This window comes from Rhamphochromis sp. 'chilingali' (assembly GCF_963969265.1).
Source record: "Rhamphochromis sp. 'chilingali' genome assembly, chromosome: 14".
Classification (NCBI taxonomy): Eukaryota; Metazoa; Chordata; class Actinopteri; order Cichliformes; family Cichlidae; genus Rhamphochromis; species Rhamphochromis sp. 'chilingali'.
Genome location: NC_137941.1, coordinates 17,666,852 through 17,686,831, shown reverse-complemented (window position 1 = coordinate 17,686,831; position 19,980 = coordinate 17,666,852). Strand labels below are relative to the sequence as shown.

Genomic DNA, 19,980 nt, shown 5'->3' with positions numbered 1-19,980 from the left:
GTCTTTTTTATAGTATAACTGAATATTACATACACCAAAAATTTCCCTGGTGGAATATTAAAAGTGTAATTCTGAGGTTCAGGCAGTACAAAGTGACATTTAAGCACTGAGTTCAGTTTTTTCATTCTTTTAATGTTTGAGGCCTGGTGCAAGAAATCTGCTGATGCAGTCACAGCACACAGGATAACAAAGGTTATGTTGAATTGTTCTTCTATAATCTCTCTTACCTTAAGGGAACGAAACACAACAAAAAGAGTGACTAACTGACTCGTTTCAGGAAACCGCAAACTTACAGCACCAGCAATAATAACAACAGTTTCCTTGAGTAACATGCACATTCCTACAGCCTGCAGGGTCTTTCTCCTAGTCAGGGTGGCGAGAACAAAGCCACAGGTCTCCATCAGAGATCAACAAGAGGTCCACAAATTAAGGAGCAGCTATCATCCATTCTGATAGAGGTCAAGCCGAGAAGAGCACTACAGGGCTTTTGAGGGGGAGAAGGCAATCCCACTATCTCGCGCCCTGCTCTGTGAGATCTGAGAAGGATGAAGAAAGCAAACTTGAGCCTAAGACACTCAATATGTCAACCACAGGAAGACCCAGAACTAAACAAACCAGTGAAAACTGGAACACATTTCAAAGTCACTTTAAACTTCACGTTGGCTGCTGTCAACACACTAAACGCAAAGCCACACAGGCGTTAAGGGCGCCGCTCGTCACAAACAGGTAATACGATGAAGTGTGATGGTACCAGCGCCCTAACAGGGGTAGAAGGACATGCTTGTTTGTTTTGTCACCACATTCAAGGAACAGAATATCGCATTATTGATCAGCACGCTATAGCAAAACAAGTCCACTGATACCCTCCACCCCCTCACTGCTGCATATTTAAAGCGAGCCAACAAAGGGAGACTCGTGTTCTTATATTACATTACATTACAGGGTCTTTGAGGACAAGTGGTGTCTGAGTTTACAGCTGACTAATAATGCATGGCGGTCGATATTGAACATTTACCTGCGCATTTAGATGGACGTAGATCTCGTGCGACATCTGGAAGCAATGAGCAGCTAACTAAGTAGTTTTGTCTGATTTGTTACAAATACGTTTTTTAAAAAACAGCCCCAACTGGACAGAGCCGGTTTCTCAACGCTGCATATTACATCACCTGGGTAGACCTGGGTATCACACAGTGCAATAGTCTTAAGAACTACTGTATATAATGTTGTGATTCAGATAAAGTCCCTTTGAGATAACGCAGCATTTAGCTTTAGATGTTTGACTTAAACGCCTCCATAATCCCAGTTCAACAGTATCCCTACAATTTGACACCAAACACCCTATTTCTAGGAAACAAAACAAAGCAAATGAGGTTAATAAGAGAGAATAAACAAGTGGCGTGCTGGTAATTACCAAAAACCCTTCATTAAAGCAAACACAAGGGATGGCCGTGCATGAGTCATCAGACCGTCTGAATACTGCTTTAACTCACCCTCAACTTTCTGCTTGCATTTCTCAACTAATTTAACGAGTCAGTCGGTGTAATTACTGTTTTACTTTACGTTAATTGCTTGGCAAAGAAAGGAATAACCAGAACGCAATCCCTCTATCAGTCATTAAGGCATATATGCTCTGCAAGGATATAATGTAAATGGTATGGGGGCACCTTCAGCAGGAAGAGGCGAGCAGTACTGTATATAAAAGAATCAATAATCACCCCCTGTTCAAGAAGGCATGTCAGCCAAAAACTACAGATGCACTGAGATCTCCCAGTCTCCTCTGCTGCTCTTTAATTCATGTGATTGGAGGCTATTTTAAACAGCTGCAAAGTCACTGGCTGACCTTCAGTTGGGGGTAAAAAAGGAGGCTAGATTGTGGAGCCGTCCTGTCATTGGCACCAGAAGTTGGCTAACTCTCAATTAGTTTCATCACTGGCAGCACAATAAGTGGGGTAAAGGAGATTATGAAGGGGGGAGGTCGTGTTGTTAAGTAATGCTCCAGCATGTCATGGAGTTAGTCTAAATGGGACTGGAGCAGTAAGCATGGAGCTCAGTGAAAAAGGTAAAAATGTCAGTGACGCATTACGTCTACATCATCAGCCTTGCTACTTTAATGCTTCATTATGTGTGTGTGTGTGTGTGTGTGTGTGTGTGTGTGTGTGTGTGTGTGTTGTTGTTTTTTTTTTTTTGGGGGGGGGGGCTTCATCACGATGTGGTGATGATGATGTGCTGGAGCCGTGGATAATACCACCATCATCATCATCATCATCATCATCCCCGTGTGGTAACGACTAGCAGCAGTTAGCTCAGTCAGCAGCGGCTAGGTGGTCATGTCTGACTGGTGATTCACTCAGGATGCAAATACAAAAGGATGAGAGCTGAGGTCTGCGTGTGTGTGTGAGAGAGAGCGGCTGGATGGAGGAAGAAGAGGCTCTACGTCCTAATCCAACACGGCATTGCTGGAGCGCGATAGTTTCCTCTAATGTGAGCTCTAATGTGGCCACTGAGGCTGCTGTGAAAGAGGGACAGAAAAGCTGGTGTCCTTACCCCAGATGTCGTGTGATGACCATGTCTTTACAGTTCTTGGCGCAGGAAACAATTGAGCGGGTCTCCCCTTGACTGGGCAGAGATTCCCAGTTCCTCAGAGACAAGCGGCTTCCATATGTGTCCACATGGGATATAGCTGCTTCTTCGTGTTAACGACTTGTAGACTTGTAGGCTAGAACGTGATGGAAAGTGACATTAAAAAAAGGGGGGGAAAGTGCTGTGTTTGCCTGTTTCTTGAATGCGGGCTGTGATGATGCTCTGCTCCGCTCAGCTGCACTCCGCTCGCTCCTCCCTGCAGCAAGATTGGCTTTGAGCGGGAAGAAATCGCCGGAATGGATCAAATACCGGTGAATGGTGGCTGCGCACAAAACGTGGCCATGGAGTCACACTAAGCTCGGACTCGGAGCAGGGCCGGAGTGTAGACAGACGAGGTGGTGCAAGCATGCAAGCGTGACCCTGTGTGGTTGCAGCTTTATAGCCAATGGGAAGCAAACAGGAATGAATGAGCTTTGGCGTTGGCAAATTAGTAGAGGTGTTTTTGAGCCACAAAAGTCAGTCTGCTGGTATTAAAATTACTGATAGGTGTAAATAATCAAAAATAATTAAAATATTTGAACCTTATTCTTCTCTGCAGTAGGTATTTGTGATTATTTGATACTTCAACTTTGCACTTTAGTACTGTAACACGTTTTTGTTGGAGTTATACAATTATATATGTTACATATACTGTAAAAATGGAGGAATAAATATCTATTAGCATATTTAAGCCTACTTTGAAATTCATTATGAGTCTTTGTTTGTCCAAGTAGATTAAGGTAGTCTGAGAAGTAGTCTCAAATTTACTTAAAACATGGTAACTAACTGGATACTTGCTATATATGGCATTATCTTAACTGCCAGTAACACCGTGAGTCATTTTTGATCAGGATGTCTCCTTCAGTGTGCACATCAAACAAGTATAACATGTAGTACTGCTTTCTTTCATTTGCCCAATATCCCCCCATAAATTGAAATATCCTCTACTGGAGTGATGCAGAAAAACCATGTATCATAGTATAACTGAATATTTATTGCATTTAGGCTGGACTATTGTAATTCATTCTTATCAGGTCATTCTAATAGTTCCCTAAAAAGCCTCCAATGCAGCAGCGAGAGTACTAATAGGGAAGAGAAAGTGATCATTATTCTCCAATATTGTCTCCTTTTCATTGGCTCCCTGTTGAATCCAGAAATACATACAAAGTCTTGACCTCAGATTACACCACAGTAATGAAGCACTTTGGTCTCAGACTGCAGGCTTCCCTGTGGTTCCTAGTGTTTAAAAAAGTAGAATGGGAGGCAGAGCCTTCGACTTTCAGGACCGCGTCCTGCAGAACCAGCTCCCAGTTTGGATTCAGGAGACAGGCACCCTCTCTACTTTAAAGATTTGGTTTAAAACTTTCCTTTTTGAAACTCCTGCAGGACTTCATGTGATGCACTAAGCACTTCTCCACTCACACCTTTTCACTCTCCACATACACCACTGCAGTATGAAATTAAAGCCGTTCTCCTCTATCCTTTAGCCTGTGCTTTGTCCTGTTTCCATATGCTCTCGTTTTTCGTTTCTCTTTCCCCTCACGCCCCTAACCAGTTGCAGTGCATGGCTGCCCCTTGCTGAGACCGGTTCTGCTGGAGGTTTCTTCCTGTTAAAAGGGAGTTTTTCATCCCCACTTTTGCAAAACGCTTGCTCACAGGTGGGTCTCTGGATTGTTGCGGTTTTTACAGTATAAAGCACCTTGACGTCACTGTTGCTGTGAATTTGCGCCATATAAATAAACTTGAATTCATTTGGCTCTGACTTGATAGATACACGTAAACGATAGAGGTTAAATGTTTGGCATCGATGACATAAAAAGGGCAAATCATCTGCATTGTATTGAAATGCACTTTTCCAAACTTCTTACTGAAAGTTTAAACACATCTTTATGTTCTTATGTGATTGTCTTTGTCCACCTGTGTACTTCTGTTTTCTATTTTAATGACTGTTAGTTCAGCTGCTTTTCTGTCTGCTGATCATCTTTGGGTTTTCACACTGATGTTTTTCAGCCATATTTCTTGTAAGAATCAAAACGTGGGACATGATCTCAATATGTCGGATGAGGAGGGACAAAGGATAAAAACGCAGTGCAGTTCATCTGGTCACCCTGGCTACAAACAGCAATCAGCCCTCAACCTGTCAACAACAATATGGTTCTTGTTTTGGAATTTTCTTTCTGCAGATTTCTTCATATTTTACTGTTTTGTTTTTTTCACGTTTGAACGCTACTCTGGAGCTGCAGTTTCAGCACCCCTGGTTTAAGGCATCAGAGTATTTTCTGTCCATGTCGTGGTACATTAGATCTGGAAATACTGAACTTTTCATTTTCACTCATAGATATTCAGACGAACATCAAAAACAATGACGTAGATAAATGGCAGACAAAATGCTACAATCACAGGCTAGACTTATGTGCAATAACTAAACAGGGTATGTGAAATAACAGATGTAAAGACGATAGAAGATAAGACTCATGGTTATAATGTGCACAGAGTTTATCATCTATGATGTACATAGCTTTTTATATACACAAAAATACACTGACTATCCATCAACCAATCAAACTGTGTTTGTAAGTTGATGCAGGTTCAAAGTGCTTCACACATAAAAAAACAAAAAACAAATTGAGAAAAATTAAAAAAGATTCCTTATTAAAAGTATTAATAAACACTTAAAACGTGGATACAACTAGTGTTTAAAATAAAAAAATACTAATCAATAATTAAAATTCTGAAAACAGGCATTTCATTTGTAATCTGGATTTTTGTGGCTCTGAATATCTGACCTAAATTAATATTTTTAAAAGCACAACACAAAGACATATTTTGGAAAATGTTTCCAATTTATTTATTGCAAGAACTATTTTCAAGGTATTGTACTCAAACAAAACAGTGCTCCCTGGTGGACAAAGGGTTTTTAAATAACCTGTTATTACCACACATACAGTAACATCATCCGATCTATCATGGCCCAAATAAATTACCAGCTGGCTTTTCATTTTAAAATTGTCACGTTTGCACCTTTATGTTTATTAATCTTTGGCAACACTTGACTGAATAATGCACAGTACATTGAGGGTGAAACTAAAAGCACGTGCACAGTCACAAGATTGAGAATTTATGAAATAAGACATACAAATTGCATTTCTAGAGAGAAAAAGATTCCCTTTTCTAGCCAAATAAATAAATAAATCCCTGAGAGAGGCTAGTAAAGCAAAAGGCCAAGACAAGCATATGCTGCAATCTCCCAGATGGTTTTCTTGATAGCAGGGTCAAAGGTGGATGGACTTTCATTCATTATGTAAACAGAATGATGACCTTAGCAGAGTCCACGTAGCTCTGTCCTATGGATGTTCCAGTTAGCTGCAGATAAAACTGGAAATAACTATGATATATCTGTCAGATAGTGTTGAGTGCCTTGAAAGCCTGTTGGTAGCTTTAGCGTGCTAACAAATCTGCTTCATCTCCTGAGGAACTCAAATTTTAGACAATATATTAATCTTAGGCTATAGATAATATTTTTTCTGGTCACAAAGTTTTTTTTAAAAGACCAGTGAAAGAAATCGCAGTGATTAAACTTCTGTGGTTATTTGATTCCAACAGCCAGTGGATGTCGGTTCTAATTAGCCTGCATCATTTGTACACGTCACGGTGCAACACTTTGCCACTCATCTTGCTGGTGAAACTAATCCCGAATAAGCCTGCTGCTTCAAATGAAAAAAAAAGAAGCAACTTTGTGTGTTTTGTTTTATTGCTCATTAGCGTTTGGTGCCAGTGTCAGTCACATAGAAGCTTGTACACTCATGGGATTTTTTTCACACTTTTTCTGTGCAGAGCTAAGTTGAGAGGTTTTCTAAGGGGAAATGAAACCTAAACTAATATGCACTGTGCGTGTCTCCTCTGCTATTCTACTAGCAAATGGACCGCCAAACATCCTCTATTCCTGGGTGTTTGACTTTGCATGCATTATTGTCACTTAAGATTAGCAATCACACATGCAGAATAAGAACCATGTGAACCTGAGGGATGCTTGTGCTAATCCCCGTGCTCTACACCCTCTTAACCTGTGCAGCCTTGTAGACCACGACTATTAAGAAATTTGCGGAATTAGTTAATGAACTAATTAGTGAGGGTGATGAGGGAGCAAACAAAAAGAAGAAGATGGTGGAACAAAACAATGACATAATGTGAATACGTGCGACAGAGGTGTAAACGCCTTCTTAATTTAACCCCTTGATACAGTTTATATTTCATGTTTTCAGAGTAAGCCAATAGGTGTCTATGCCAAATTTTGGACCATGGATCTATTTAGAATATATAAATAAGCTGACATTAATAAATGGAATAAAAATCCTCAATTAATGTAGAGAGGTCAGATTAAGAGAGCAAGAGTTGATTTTACTAGGTTTTAAACCACTTGTTTGTGGAGAAAAATGCCAGTTATCACATGTGTTGTTTTACATAAAACATGAACCATTATAGGGCAGTGGTTAGCATTGTGTCTGTGTAGGTTCTCTGTCATCCAGGTCATGGTAATGTATGGAGCTTGGAAAGAAAAATGACCTAGTGGGAGTTGTCCCTTGGTTGGTTAGCACTGTTTCCTCACAGCAAGAAGGTCCTGAGTTCAGTTCTATCATCGGGCTGGGGTCTTATTGTGTTGAGTCTTCATGTTTACATGTTTTGGAAAGACAAAGCGTGAAATGGACACAGTGGAGTGTGGTGTGTTTTGCAAACTTGTTTATTGCAAACTAATCTGTGGATTCAGAGTAGTGGTAGGAAACTTTGCCAGTGGGATTTGCACATGTGGTTCCCACACTCACCGAAATGGCAGCACGGGTGCTTTTATAACCATCATCATAATTATGACCCCTCCCATGATCTCATTTAGCTTCCAGTCATTTGTTTATTTTCAGATTATCTGGTTAAATTGCAGGGGACTGTGCTTGCACGTGCAAATGTCATGCACTTTCAAGCCACACTTTAACCGTACATTCATACAGCACTTTATTCTAACCAGTTAACCTAACATGTCTTTGGACCAACGGGAAGTTGGACTACATGCAGGAAGACTTCACAAGCCTAAGGAGAACATAAAACTGCAGGACAAGCAAATGTTGTGGGAACACGTATCGTGACACTGTCAAGGTCCCCCACTTTCCACAATGCAGGAACTCCAACAACACTTAGGGGAAGAGGAACAACTTTATTGACTGACCAATGCATTTGTGGCTTTCATCAGGGTTATCAGGTACCCCCACCTTCCCATTAAAAACACACAAGGACTGTACAGTTTCAGATTAGAGGATTTTTACTGTTGAATGTCAAATTTGACCCAAATTGTATGTGAGACTTAAGCATTATTTAAGCAGACAAGTCATTAAGAAAAAAATCTTATTATAAAATATCATTTCCAGTGGCAGCCTAAAAAAGGGAAAACCCTGCTGAGTAGTAAAAAGAAACAAAGCACACTTCCAGAAACATTTCAGCACACCCACTAATTACATAGAATCATAGCAAGCATAACGTGAAAACAAGTATTACATGAATAACTAGCACACGACGTCCAGGAAGCTAGGTAACAGACAACACAACACGAACGCCACACACAAACAATTAAAGATACAAGCAACACAAGAAAAAGCAGCGCCATTCCTCTACAATCAGATCAATGACAGTCTCACCAGGCTGGTTTAAACATGTCACGCCTCAACGCCAAGTGCAAATTTCTGGTAAACATCTAGAGGTGGACTGTTGAGATGTAGTCCCCAGCAGCAAATCAGTGCAATTGTGTAATAAGCTGAAACCGCCCCCCACATACCCCCACATTTATTGTCATTCCAACACTTGTACTGACATGAGGTAACAGGAAAGTTTGCACTTTAAGATCCTGGTTAAAAGCCAACAAGAACATGTAAGAGTAATATATATATATATATATATATATATATATATATATATATATATATACACACTTGTATGCAGTATAAAGCTTCATGGCAGGCATACCATGGTCAAAATACCATGTCAGTATTAAAAAGTGTTTCATTTGAAGGCCTCCTGCGTGAATAGTGTGTGGGAAGTGAAGGCATGTGGGATGGCAAAGAGAGTCCAGTAATTGTGACTCCATAACGTGACAATATTCTCCACTTGGTTGCAGCAGCATACAAAAATTGTGCTTTTCAATAACAGATCTGGGCTAGAAAATGCGAAAATAAAAAATAGCAAAACACACAAAGAAAACAAGTAAGTCGGACGTTTATTTATTTATATATTAGTGTGGTATTTTTTTGTTGTTGAACCGATTAATCGGTTAAATGCGAAGATTTAATCTTACTTGCGCTTTCAAAATCCCGTCATGACGTGCACGACGACGCAGGTCAGGTGACTGATGACGTCTCAGGGATACTAAAAGTTTTGTGAGAGGAGGCACGTCCGTGAAACTTTCGTGAAACGGGTGTGACAGAACCCGGCAGGGGGATTAAATTCAAGAAGCTGCGAGTCTCTTCATTGTGCGCGGAACGGAAACGTAAACGGTAATTACTGAAATGTGAGGTTTGCTGTTCTCTGTTCTTCGTGCTCACAACTTTTTACGGATTCAAATCCGTCTGCGTCGGTCCTCTAACATGAAACGTGCTCCAGCGCCGATGTCTTTAAAGACGATATTCTAGCTGATTTTTTTCCTTATCTGAGGAGCTGTTTGAGTTTAACACACATTAGATACATTACCTTACATTACAGTCAGTGATATTTAAAAGATGAACTTTGGTATGTTTTATGTAAGGTTGATATATGAAGTTATAGCTACAGGCTTAGCTTGGAATAAGATGTCAAGTGTGAGGTGGTATTGATATTTTTTACTGGAATAATTTGCTTTAAGAGGATAGCAAACGCGCTTTTTTAAACACCTGTCTTTGGTTTCATGATAGGAGCGGTGTAATTTAGCAATACTGTGAGAGCCAGTTTGGTAACGCCCCCAGGGGCATAGTTGCGCAACTAGCACGTGAGCTCCCCCCTGTGGCTGAATTGGTGTATACCGTTATACTGTGATTGTTCTAAGCCTGTATATTCTCCTTGTTAGAAATGACTGGAGACGTTGAAAAGGGCAAGAAGACATTTGTCCAGAAGTGTGCCCAGTGTCACACCGTGGAGAATGGTGGGAAGCATAAGGTTGGACCCAACCTTTGGGGCCTCTTCGGACGCAAAACCGGCCAGGCAGAGGGGTACACTTATACAGATGCCAACAAGAGCAAAGGTGAATACTCTGTGTGCATGCACTCTTTAACCAGCCTTGTAAATCACACAAACTTGATTTTAAGCCTTACTTTCTCCTGTTGTTGCCTACTTTAAAACAGGGGTTATCTGGAATGAGGAAACCCTGATGGTGTATTTGGAGAACCCCAAGAAATACATTCCAGGAACAAAGATGATCTTCGCTGGCATTAAAAAGAAGACTGAGCGAGCTGACCTTATAGCGTATCTCAAATCGGCAACTTCATAAAGATCTCTGTATCCGTGCACCTTTTTAGCAATCTTTGTGCCTTAACAAACTGTTCAAGATACCAAGACTTGTCTTTTTCCCCCCCAAAAAATAAGGCAAAAGAGCAATCAGTTGTGGTGGCACTGGGATGATAAGTTGTCGCCATTGTCTCAGGTTTACTTGATGTGGACTAAATATCTCCTGGTTTGAACAGGTTTCAGACATAAATTATTAAATAATATACTGTGCATCCATAATGTAGGGACCAAAAAAATGTTTAACTGTCCATTATTTTTTGGGGTGAGTAGGTTGTTGTTTTGTTATCAAGTTATTTGAAGATGTGTCTGTTCTAAGAATGAATGTGCCTTCTCTGGTTTGATTCCTACCTCAGCTGTCTTTTTTGTCATTTCTGAATTTGAATAAAACAACACTAAACATGAGAATTTCTTCACCTTTTTTTTTGCCCGAGATCATAAAATGCTGAGGAGGCAGCATGCCAGGTTTTGATACACTTGATTTGTCAATCAAATAAAGATTAGAGTGGTGTATTTCATTGTCTTATATGCCAGAGGATGTGCAGGATTTCTATCACAAAACTGAATAAACATGACACACTGGGACACTACTTGCAGGATTTGAGTTGTTAGTGGGGAGAGAGAAGCAAATAACTGAAGTGATCTTTAAGAGGCTGTGACTGATATGAAGCTATTTAAGAAAAAAACCTGCTACACTTTGAAAACTGTTCTGAGTTGTTTGACCACATTTTGAGAAAGAAAATACTGGCCAAAAAGACAGAATGCATTTGTAGGGGTCATGTTAAGCAGATAAAGGCATGTCGAAGTTAACCTTGCTTATCAAATCTAGAGGTTTCACGCTTGAATTCAGATTGCTGAACAATGAGGTGCTCATGATAGGAGTCAGATTTGTGCTGGTAGCTGTATCACTGTCCAAGTTGTGGACTACAACTCCCCCTAGTGTTCAAATTACATACCTACTCACAGAGGAACTAGTATAAAGGAATTTGAGTATCTGGCATGCTCACTAGCGATAAAAGTCGCGGTTACATAACTAAATGACACAGACCGCTGCAGACGATGTTTAATATATGCTAAGAATTCCTTCTTTTTTAGTCGACTGTCACTCATTGATTATCACAGAAAAGCCTTTTTTGTGGAATGCATAGAGATCCATTGTATTTGAATCATGTTAAAGAGTTAATTCACCCACATGGGGTTCCTTTGCTTCAGATAAGCCTTACAAAACTGGAGCGGATCCGAAATATTGAAAGTTATGAACAGTGTGCAACAAATCTATCATTATAGTCTACTGTTTTATATTTTTGTGTAGCTTATTGCATATGTAACCATACGCATTCTGTATAATATGTGCTGGACGGACAGACGTTAGTATTATCCTCGTCGTTTTCACACTTGGAGCCTGTAATAGGGGCCAAACGGTTCAGATGTCCAGAGGGCTGCGTACTGAAGCAACCCTGAGCTCCTTCTCGTGTGACGAAACGAGCATCAGTGGGACCGAGCCAACCACAGCCAGCGTCATTTGCAAACTAGAAGACGCACACGACAGTAACGCTCGGTAGTTGCTGTTTGTTGTCTTTTCAAAGCCCGTGGCAGTCCCAGCGAGCATCAGTTTGCGTCCACGCTGCTTAACCTAGATCTGCTTAAATGATCTTACATTAAGTGAAAACGGCGTGGACATGCTGTGGAAGAATATGCTGGTGCGCAAAGGGAGTCTCCATCGCCACAGAGTGGAGCTGGATATGTAGCCGAAGCTCCAGGGATGCTCCAAGCGTACTGCACCTTGGAAGTTGTCAAACGATTCTTGTCTTCAACCCCCCAGCAAAGCCTCATAGATGATATTTCTCTGCGCGACTTCATGGATTTGGTTCTCTGAGGACCATCTGAAGAACAGACATGGCAGTGTCAAAGATGCTGTTCTCTGACGTGGAAACTTTTCTGGACTCGCATCCCGAGTTATTCGAGGATTACCTGAACAGAAAGGGGAATTATAGCATGGTGGAGAAATGGCTCAAGAATCACCAGGCGAGCAAAAGTCCAACGGCTTCAGCTCCGGCCGAGACAAGAGAGGAGAAGAGCAACCCGTACAAGGACAGCTGGGCGAGCAAATGTGACGGTTTGCAGCGGAGAGCGTCTCAGAAGGAGCTGCGTAAAACTTTCGCCAGATCCAAGGCAATCAACATCAACAGGACATACGACGAACATGTTAATACCAGGGCGCAGGAGCCGCTGACAAGCATGAGGAGGAGAGCACTGCTGAGGAAAGCGAGTTCTCTGCCCCCGACCACTGCGCACATACTGAGCGCACTGCTGGAGTCCAGAGTCAACATCCCCCAGTACCCTTCCACAGCCGTGGATTTTAAATATTACCTCAAAGAACACAACGAGCGAGAGTTTTTCCTGGAGCTTGTAAAAGACATATCAAACGACTTGGATCTAACGAGTCTCAGCTACAAGATCCTCGTGTTTGTTTGCATTATGGTGGATGCAGACCGGTGCTCCTTGTTTTTAGTGGAGGGAACAGGCAACAAGCAAACGCTAGTGTCCAAATTCTTTGACGTGCACGCAGGCACCACAGTTTTACCCTCAATGAATTCAGACGAAGTTCAAGTGCCGTGGGGGAAAGGGATCATTGGTTATGTAGCCGAGCACGGGGAGACAGTGAACATCCCTGACGCTTATCAGGTGCCTTCTGCTCTGTGTGCATGTGTTTTTGTGCATTTCCATCTGTCACAGGCAGTGAGTCAGATCGTTTTCGTGCAGCTTTTCATTTTATCTCTCACAGTTTGACGAACAAGAGCACTGCTGATAGCTTGGGCCAAAACCACACGTTCACACAAATCACATAAGAGTAATAAAAAAAGTGTTTTTTGTTCTTTCTCCCCCTCAAGTCCACTGTGATTTAATACAACAACTACATAAAGGTGCTTAATAATGGCAACAGCCTTTTTAGATGTAAAAGTCTTAATGGCTGGCCAAACATTTACACTAATGCCTCACCACATTGCTCTACTTTACTACTTTTTGTAGAACAAGCTCCAAACTCTGCAGACGTCCATCAAACTGACATTCCTGTAGACACGCAGTCATGATCTTTATGTTTAGTGCCCCGTCATCTGAAAAATAGAGGAAGCAAGTGCTCTTTTCCAACAAGTGCTTACACTGTGTCTTTTCTTCTGTGCCTACGGCTTGCAGGATCGTCGGTTCAGCGATGAAATTGACAAGCTGACAGGGTACAAAACCAAGTCACTGCTGTGCATGCCCATTCGCAACAGTGATGGAGAGATCATCGGAGTTGCTCAGGCTATTAACAAGAATTCAAGTGGAGAGCTCTTCACTGAAGATGATGAGAAGGTAATTTAATCATTACAGTTATGAGCATACGTACTGAGTAAAGAAGACACACACATACACACACATGCTTCTCTAATACAGTGCATCCTCCCTGGTGTGTGCAGAATAAGCTTATGTGTTTGTTCTTTGTTTGATCCCTCCCTGTTTTCTTACATCTTACACCACTAAACCTTCCCACAGGAACTTTGTGCACGTGAATCAAATGACTTTATAAAGCGCTATACAAATAAAAATAATATCTGGGGCAGTTTTCGATCACACCATTTCTCATTCTTACATAAATAGAAACAATGCTTGTGGGTAAAAGGATGGGAAGTCACAGTGAATCGGTAATTTATCTCAATAAAAGCATACTGTTTATTTCATTTTTATTCTGTTTTGTTAAATTATTGCAAAGATGAAATAACACATTTATGTGCTTAAATCCTAATGTTACATTTCATAGACTGGCAAAGCAAGAGAAGGAAATGTGACAGACTGCATTTAATCACAGTGAAACAAATAAAGCCATATGGGGTAAAATGGTAGTTTGGGCATGAATTTTAGCCACACTTGTAACATTGTGCAAGAGCTACATCAACTGGCCTGTGCACTTCTTTGGTCCACATGGCAGGTTGAACTGCAGAGATCCTGTGACCTCTTCTCAAGCACTAGGCATGAAATATGGTTCCTTCATGTTTGAAGATGTCACCTGATCACTTTAGTAACCTGGTCACTGGCTTGATGTTTTATGAAAGCTGTTGTATGAACAGCGATGAGATTTGGCACAAACATTTTTAGAATATTTGGCTAGAACCTGCACACATGCACACACACAGTCCCATTTTCATGTCTTAGTGACATAATGCTATCCCTTGCTGCCTACCCTATTCCTAACCATCAAAAATGAATGCCTAACCCTAAGCCTTAGCTTAAACATAACCTTAACCTAATTGTAACCCTGACACTAAAACCCAATTTTGAGTCTCAAAAATGCCTTCAAACACGTGGGGACAGGCATTTTGTCCAACAAAAGGGTTTTACATCTATTGATAAAAACAAAAACAAAACGAGAACACAGCTATTATAGTTAAGAAGAAGCCAGTTTATTGTTCCATAGTTTAATTCAACAATACAAGCCTTTTTCATAAAAGTTGGTATGCTTCATATGACTTAAATAAAAAACTGAATACAAGATCTGAAAAAATCTGTTAAATCCCATATTTAGTCGCAGATAGTAAAAGAGAGGATTTGATGATGAAATCACAAAAACCATGGTTGCCATCAATTCAAATTCATTCACACTTTTCTTGCACGATGATCAGATCAAATTTCAAGTGTGCCATTATTTGGATTTCCTGAACCTGCAAAAGTAACAGTATTAACACCAGAGAAAAGATTACAATGTGAACACATTGCAGGTAGACTGTGAAAATAGTAAACCTGCAAACCATCAGCATGTTATAATTTCCATTGCAAGGAAACTGTGGTGATAATGATAGCGCTTCTTAACCATGGCTTTACAGAGCTGCTAGCAAGGCCTCCAACTCTCACTTTTTTTTGTTATTATTGCAGCACATTGAAGTAAAGTACAGATGAAAGAATAGCCCTGAAGTAATGCTCATGCTTTATGATTCATGTGTGGCATTTCAGGGATGTTACTCAGTTTTTTTTTTTTGGTACATAGACACTGTTTTGTGGTGTTAGCGGCACACAAGCAGCAGGGCTGTAGCGATGCCAGCTGTCATTTTTCATTACCGTCAGCGCTGCAACACTCATGAGTTTACAGTTGTAAAGATTTTAAGAACAGGATGTTTTTTTCTTCATATTTTGCCTCCTTTCGTGTTTTGTTTTGCACTGTGACCTACAAACAGGGAACAGTTTTTTTTCTATTCCCTCCAGTTTGTTGGGTGATTCTTCAGTTTCTGTGACATTAAACTTAGAGTTAGCCTCCATTCTGTTTTTAATATTTAAATTGATAAATAAATCTGCTTTATTAAATTACTTTTAATTATCAGATGACACAATAGATGTACATCTTGGAATTTTAAATGTTATTACAACTGATTAATTTCTCAAGATCTTGCTTGGCTTCAGTTGAAAGTCATTGTTAATGTTTTAACACACTGCTTAAAACCCTGAAATTAGTAACTACATCTTAAAAATATCATAATATTTAATGTAGGCCACGCCAGTAGAAGTGATTGGAACCTATTTTGAAAACACTTCCTCTCAGTTATTTTGGCATTTTAAACCTCTGTCAAAATGTATAAAACTGTAATTTAAAGGATGACTAGGCCATATTACAACCGAGTCACTAGTAAAAAATCTGCTTTAAGAAATGCTTCTTGCACATTGAAAGTTTTTTTCAATGCAATTCATACTTTTACTGCACATGTGCAAAGTTGCATTACATAATGGCTTTATTAACGACTCAGTCCAGAGTACTGACATGATAAAACACCTATTGCCTCATCCCACCAGAGCACTTGAACAAATACCATGCTAATTCATGTTATAAATACAGCAAGCCAAGGAAGAACAAAAGCAAAAAATTACATTAATTACACACGTCTCCATCTTTAATACACACGCCATGTTTATGGTCACATTTCAATTCAGGGTTCTTCGAATGCCTAACTGCCATCATCACAATGGATATTACCTTTACATGAACAACAGTAAATATTATCATGTTACATACTGTAATACTGAATGTAGGTCATGTAATGTTGTCACAGCTGTTCTTGCTTCTATCATCCCTTGTCATAAAGTATTTGACAAACAACATTAACTGAAGACATCATCGTCCACTTTATTAGATACACCTCTTCAACTGCTCAATAACACATCTAATTTAACATCTAATTAGCCAATCACATGGCAGTAGTTCAACTCTAACCTGCTGAAGTCCAAACTGAGCAACCGAATGGGAAAGAAAGATGATTTCATGTTCATTTCAATGTGGCATAGTTGTTTCTGCCAAATGGGCTGATATGAGTATTTCAGAAACTGCTGACCTACTGGGATTTTCCCACATAACTATCTTTAGGGTATACAGAGAATAGTCCAAAAAAGAGAAAATACCCAGTGAGCGGCATTTCTCTGGGAGAAAATATGTTGTTGATGCCAGAGGTCAGAGGGAGACGGCTTTGAGCAGCTTTGAACTGATAGGAAAGGAAAAGTAGCTCAAATAACCAGTTAGCACACTCACCTAAAATGCAAAAGATTTCTGGCTTGAGCCTGAGAGCTGAAACAAATCCTTTGGAGGATTATGTAAGTGTAAAAGGATGTTCCAAATTAACAATGTGGATCCATCCAGCGTGGCAACCCTTTGTGAATAGGGCATCAACCAAAATAACTTTTCAACACACAGCCTGCCACACCTTGAAGCAGATGAAGATCACACCCCTTTCAGCTAAGAACAGGAATCTGAGGCTAAAAAACATTACCTGGTGTAATGAGTCACAATTTCTGCTGTGACATTTGGATGGTAGAGTCAGAAGTTTGCGCAAACAACATGAAAACTTGGGTCCATCATGCCTTGTAAGATAGTGTCTGGGATATTTTTTGGTCACACTTTGGGATTCTTAGTACCAAACAGCATTTTTTGAACACCACAGGCTACCTGAGTATTGTTGCTGACCATGTCCATCCCTTTCTGACCTGTTCAGATGATCTCAAACTAGCTTCATGAACACCAGACTTATATCATGGATGTGCAACTGACAAATCTGCAGTAACTATGCGATGCTATCTTGTGAATATGTTTCCAGCACCTTTTCGAATCAGTACCATGAAGAATTAAGGCATATTTTACATGCAAAAGTGAGTGTATATATGTAATCTGATAAACAGCAGATCATTTTTTCTCATTCTGTCTTCATTCCTGAGTCCAAACTGACTCAGTATTTATTATTTAAATAATTAACCCCACTGTCTGAATCCATAAACCAAGGTTGAGTCATCTGTCATTAAATTTTCCCAAGGCAGTATGATGTAAAGGGCCGGGGCACTGTGTTAATACCACCAGTATTGGCTGGTAAGACTCTCGCATTGGTTAATGCTTCACTTTACTGCTGAGTAGAATATCCAGTGTGTCAGCAATTAATTTATTGTCACCCCTTTGGACTACGCCATTTGTGTGATTTTGAATGGTTGCCAACGGCAGCACCATGGGATTTGTGGCAGTGTTGGGGCAAGAGGACGAAAGCAGACTCTTGGATGAGAACCATCCAGGATATTACTCCATCGGTTAGTAAACACACTGGTCAAGTTTTCAGCCCCAGCACAAAGCCATCGCTGTCTGTGAGTTAATGTAATATTTAAATTTCAAGCAGCTGTCAGGGGAGCAACATCTCCCACAGTGATCCAGATAGCCTTCTGTTTGTGAATGATCGTTTGTCAGAGAGACACGAGGAGCACGTGTTGAGTCCATCAGCGCGCTTGAATAGACGTAGCAGGAAGGCGGTGAAAAGCCGATACAGCGACTTGTTCTCTTATTGCAGGGGCCCCTAAAGGAGAGGAAAGATGAAACATGAAAGCACAAAGCTAGCTGTGCTTTTATTTAAGCGTCAGGTTTCACTGTGGCAAAAATGATCTGTCGTATGTTTTTCCTCCACTGCTGCTCTGCCATCAAAATTACATCTCCAGACTCGATGCGTTGTTTATAATAGATGCAGATTAGGAATTCTTTTTTTCATTTCCCTTGTTTTGAGTATGTTTCACATTTCGTTAACATCACACTAATGCCTGGGATGGCTGCAGCTGAATTAGTAATGAAATGCAATGTGAGTGTCAGAGAACACAGCAATCTCCCTGTACAGCACAGCTGCAGCCCTGCTTTTATGGAAGACCTTGTAATAAGAAAATTTATCATACCTTTCGAAGCAGATTCCTTTAGAGACATAAGCTTACGTTTATCCTTAAATGATTGTGCTGAAAATTTACAGGATTTTGAACACATTACATGCTTGGTTTTAAATCCCAACAGCCTTAAATTTGTTCTGTTCTGTCATTCAAGATTTGAGACCTTTGGCAAGTCTGAAAATGGTTCAGCCCATGTATAATTGCTGTGTCTCATTATCTTCTGCAAAGGAATTTGGCTACCGACTTAATTTAAGAGTGCAAACTGACCCCGTCCTCCTATCTCTATATTTTGCATTACTTTCTTGATTCTTGTCTTGCATGCCTTGTAATACATCCGATGTGAAATGTGTTATTCTTGTGAATTAACTTTTATTAATTCTCCCATGTAGGTTCCATCTGCCAATATATCTCAACATCTGTGTGAGCTGATTGTCAAACAGCAGTCCCCCCCTCACCACAGTGCTCCCTCTGGCTGCCAAATTCCCAGTCAAATTGGCTCAAAGCATTTCAGTTAATAACCACTTTCATACAATTTCCAAATGTAAATCTGCAGCTAAAGAACAAAGAACACAATTTCAGCTTGGCACCTAATTAAAAAAAAAAAAAAAAACAATCCTAGAGGATATCAGATCAAATCAAATGTAAGGAGTGCATCATACCAGAGTTGCTCATTGCAAAGCAAAAGAAGGGAACTATCACAAGAAATCCTCTTAAATCTTTGCATGTTGCTGTATTAAACTCTGTGTATACTGTACAGGGGTGACCCACACACAGTAAAAGGAGACCTGCCTCCCCAGCCACTAAATAAACAGTTGATGAGAAAAATGTAATCTTCAATATTTTTTTCAGATGTTTAACAAAAGGTCTGATTCTGTTCTTTATCCGACTGTCTTCTGATGTTCCAGGAATAATACTGGATCATGTTTATCTAACAGTCATCATATTTGGTTAAAATTAGTCTTCTGTTATGCTTTCTGGGGACTTTGGTTTAACAATTCACTGTGTTATCTACCTTTGATGGCAACAGCAGTGTTAAATATATGCACATTACTTTTTTTTATATGCAAGGGAGCGAGGTGCACCAGGTCAGTCTGAGAAGAAAAACTGTATATAAAAGATGGATGTAGATTCTAGGTCTGAAAAGCCTTAAACTTGCATTATTTCTAACATCCAGCAGGATGTGACTCCTGCAAAAGTCCACTTGTGTAGAAGTTTAGGATCAAATGATACTTCTTAGTTGCTTTAATACCTCATCTATGAGTTTATGGTTACAGTTTCAAGTTTCAAGTCTTTTTTATGCAGCAAGATGCTTATTTGGTACATTATGGTTCCAGAATATCAACATAGGCTATACTTTAAGACTAGAGATGGCACGATACCGCTTTTTTATGTCCGATACCGATACCATAAATTTGGATATCTGCCGATACCGATATGAATCCGATATAGTGTATTTTATAATCAATAAAATTGTTTTTCTATACATTTTACATCAGATAAAAACTTTTGTTGTAAGATTCAGAAAATTATTTATTAAAAGCTAGACATGAGAATAAGAAAGAAAAGTATTTCTTTGTGCCCCCTTTTCCCTGTTAATGCCCTACCTGGCCCCCTGGCAAAACTTTGCTAGATCCGCCCCTGCACAGT

At 40.0% G+C, this 19,980-nt stretch overlaps 3 protein-coding genes across 7 annotated transcripts in view; 2 read left to right on the top strand and 1 right to left on the bottom strand.

Moving 5' to 3' along the window:
- The window catches only part of osbpl6 (oxysterol binding protein-like 6), a 49,672-nt gene extending 46,827 nt beyond the window's left edge, over positions 1-2,845 (bottom strand). For all 4 annotated transcript variants that reach the window (XM_080903260.1, XM_080903262.1, XM_080903261.1 and 1 more), the window contains exon 1: positions 2,545-2,845. The gene's annotated coding sequence lies outside the window, so the exon portion shown is untranslated. The remainder of the gene's footprint in view (positions 1-2,544) is intronic.
- A 6,165-nt stretch (positions 2,846-9,010) lies between these two features.
- Positions 9,011-10,539, top strand: LOC308410261 (cytochrome c-b). 2 transcript variants are annotated; one of them, XM_080903501.1, is made up of 3 exons: positions 9,011-9,152; positions 9,698-9,871; positions 9,972-10,539. In XM_080903501.1, the coding sequence occupies exons 2-3, from the start codon at positions 9,700-9,702 to the stop codon at positions 10,115-10,117; spliced, it is 318 nt and encodes a 105-aa protein (XP_080759627.1). In that variant the 5' UTR covers positions 9,011-9,152; positions 9,698-9,699; the 3' UTR covers positions 10,118-10,539. The 2 variants fall into 2 exon arrangements, with proteins under 2 accessions (XP_080759627.1, XP_080759628.1); XM_080903502.1 differs by having other exon boundaries at positions 9,014-9,166.
- A 1,139-nt stretch (positions 10,540-11,678) lies between these two features.
- pde11a (phosphodiesterase 11a) overlaps positions 11,679-19,980 on the top strand; it is a 58,059-nt gene continuing 49,757 nt past the window's right edge. Inside the window, exons 1-2 of the mRNA XM_080902493.1 lie at positions 11,679-12,816; positions 13,327-13,485. Coding sequence (XP_080758619.1) covers positions 12,028-12,816; positions 13,327-13,485 — 948 coding nt within the window. The 5' untranslated portion in view covers positions 11,679-12,027. The remainder of the gene's footprint in view (positions 12,817-13,326; positions 13,486-19,980) is intronic.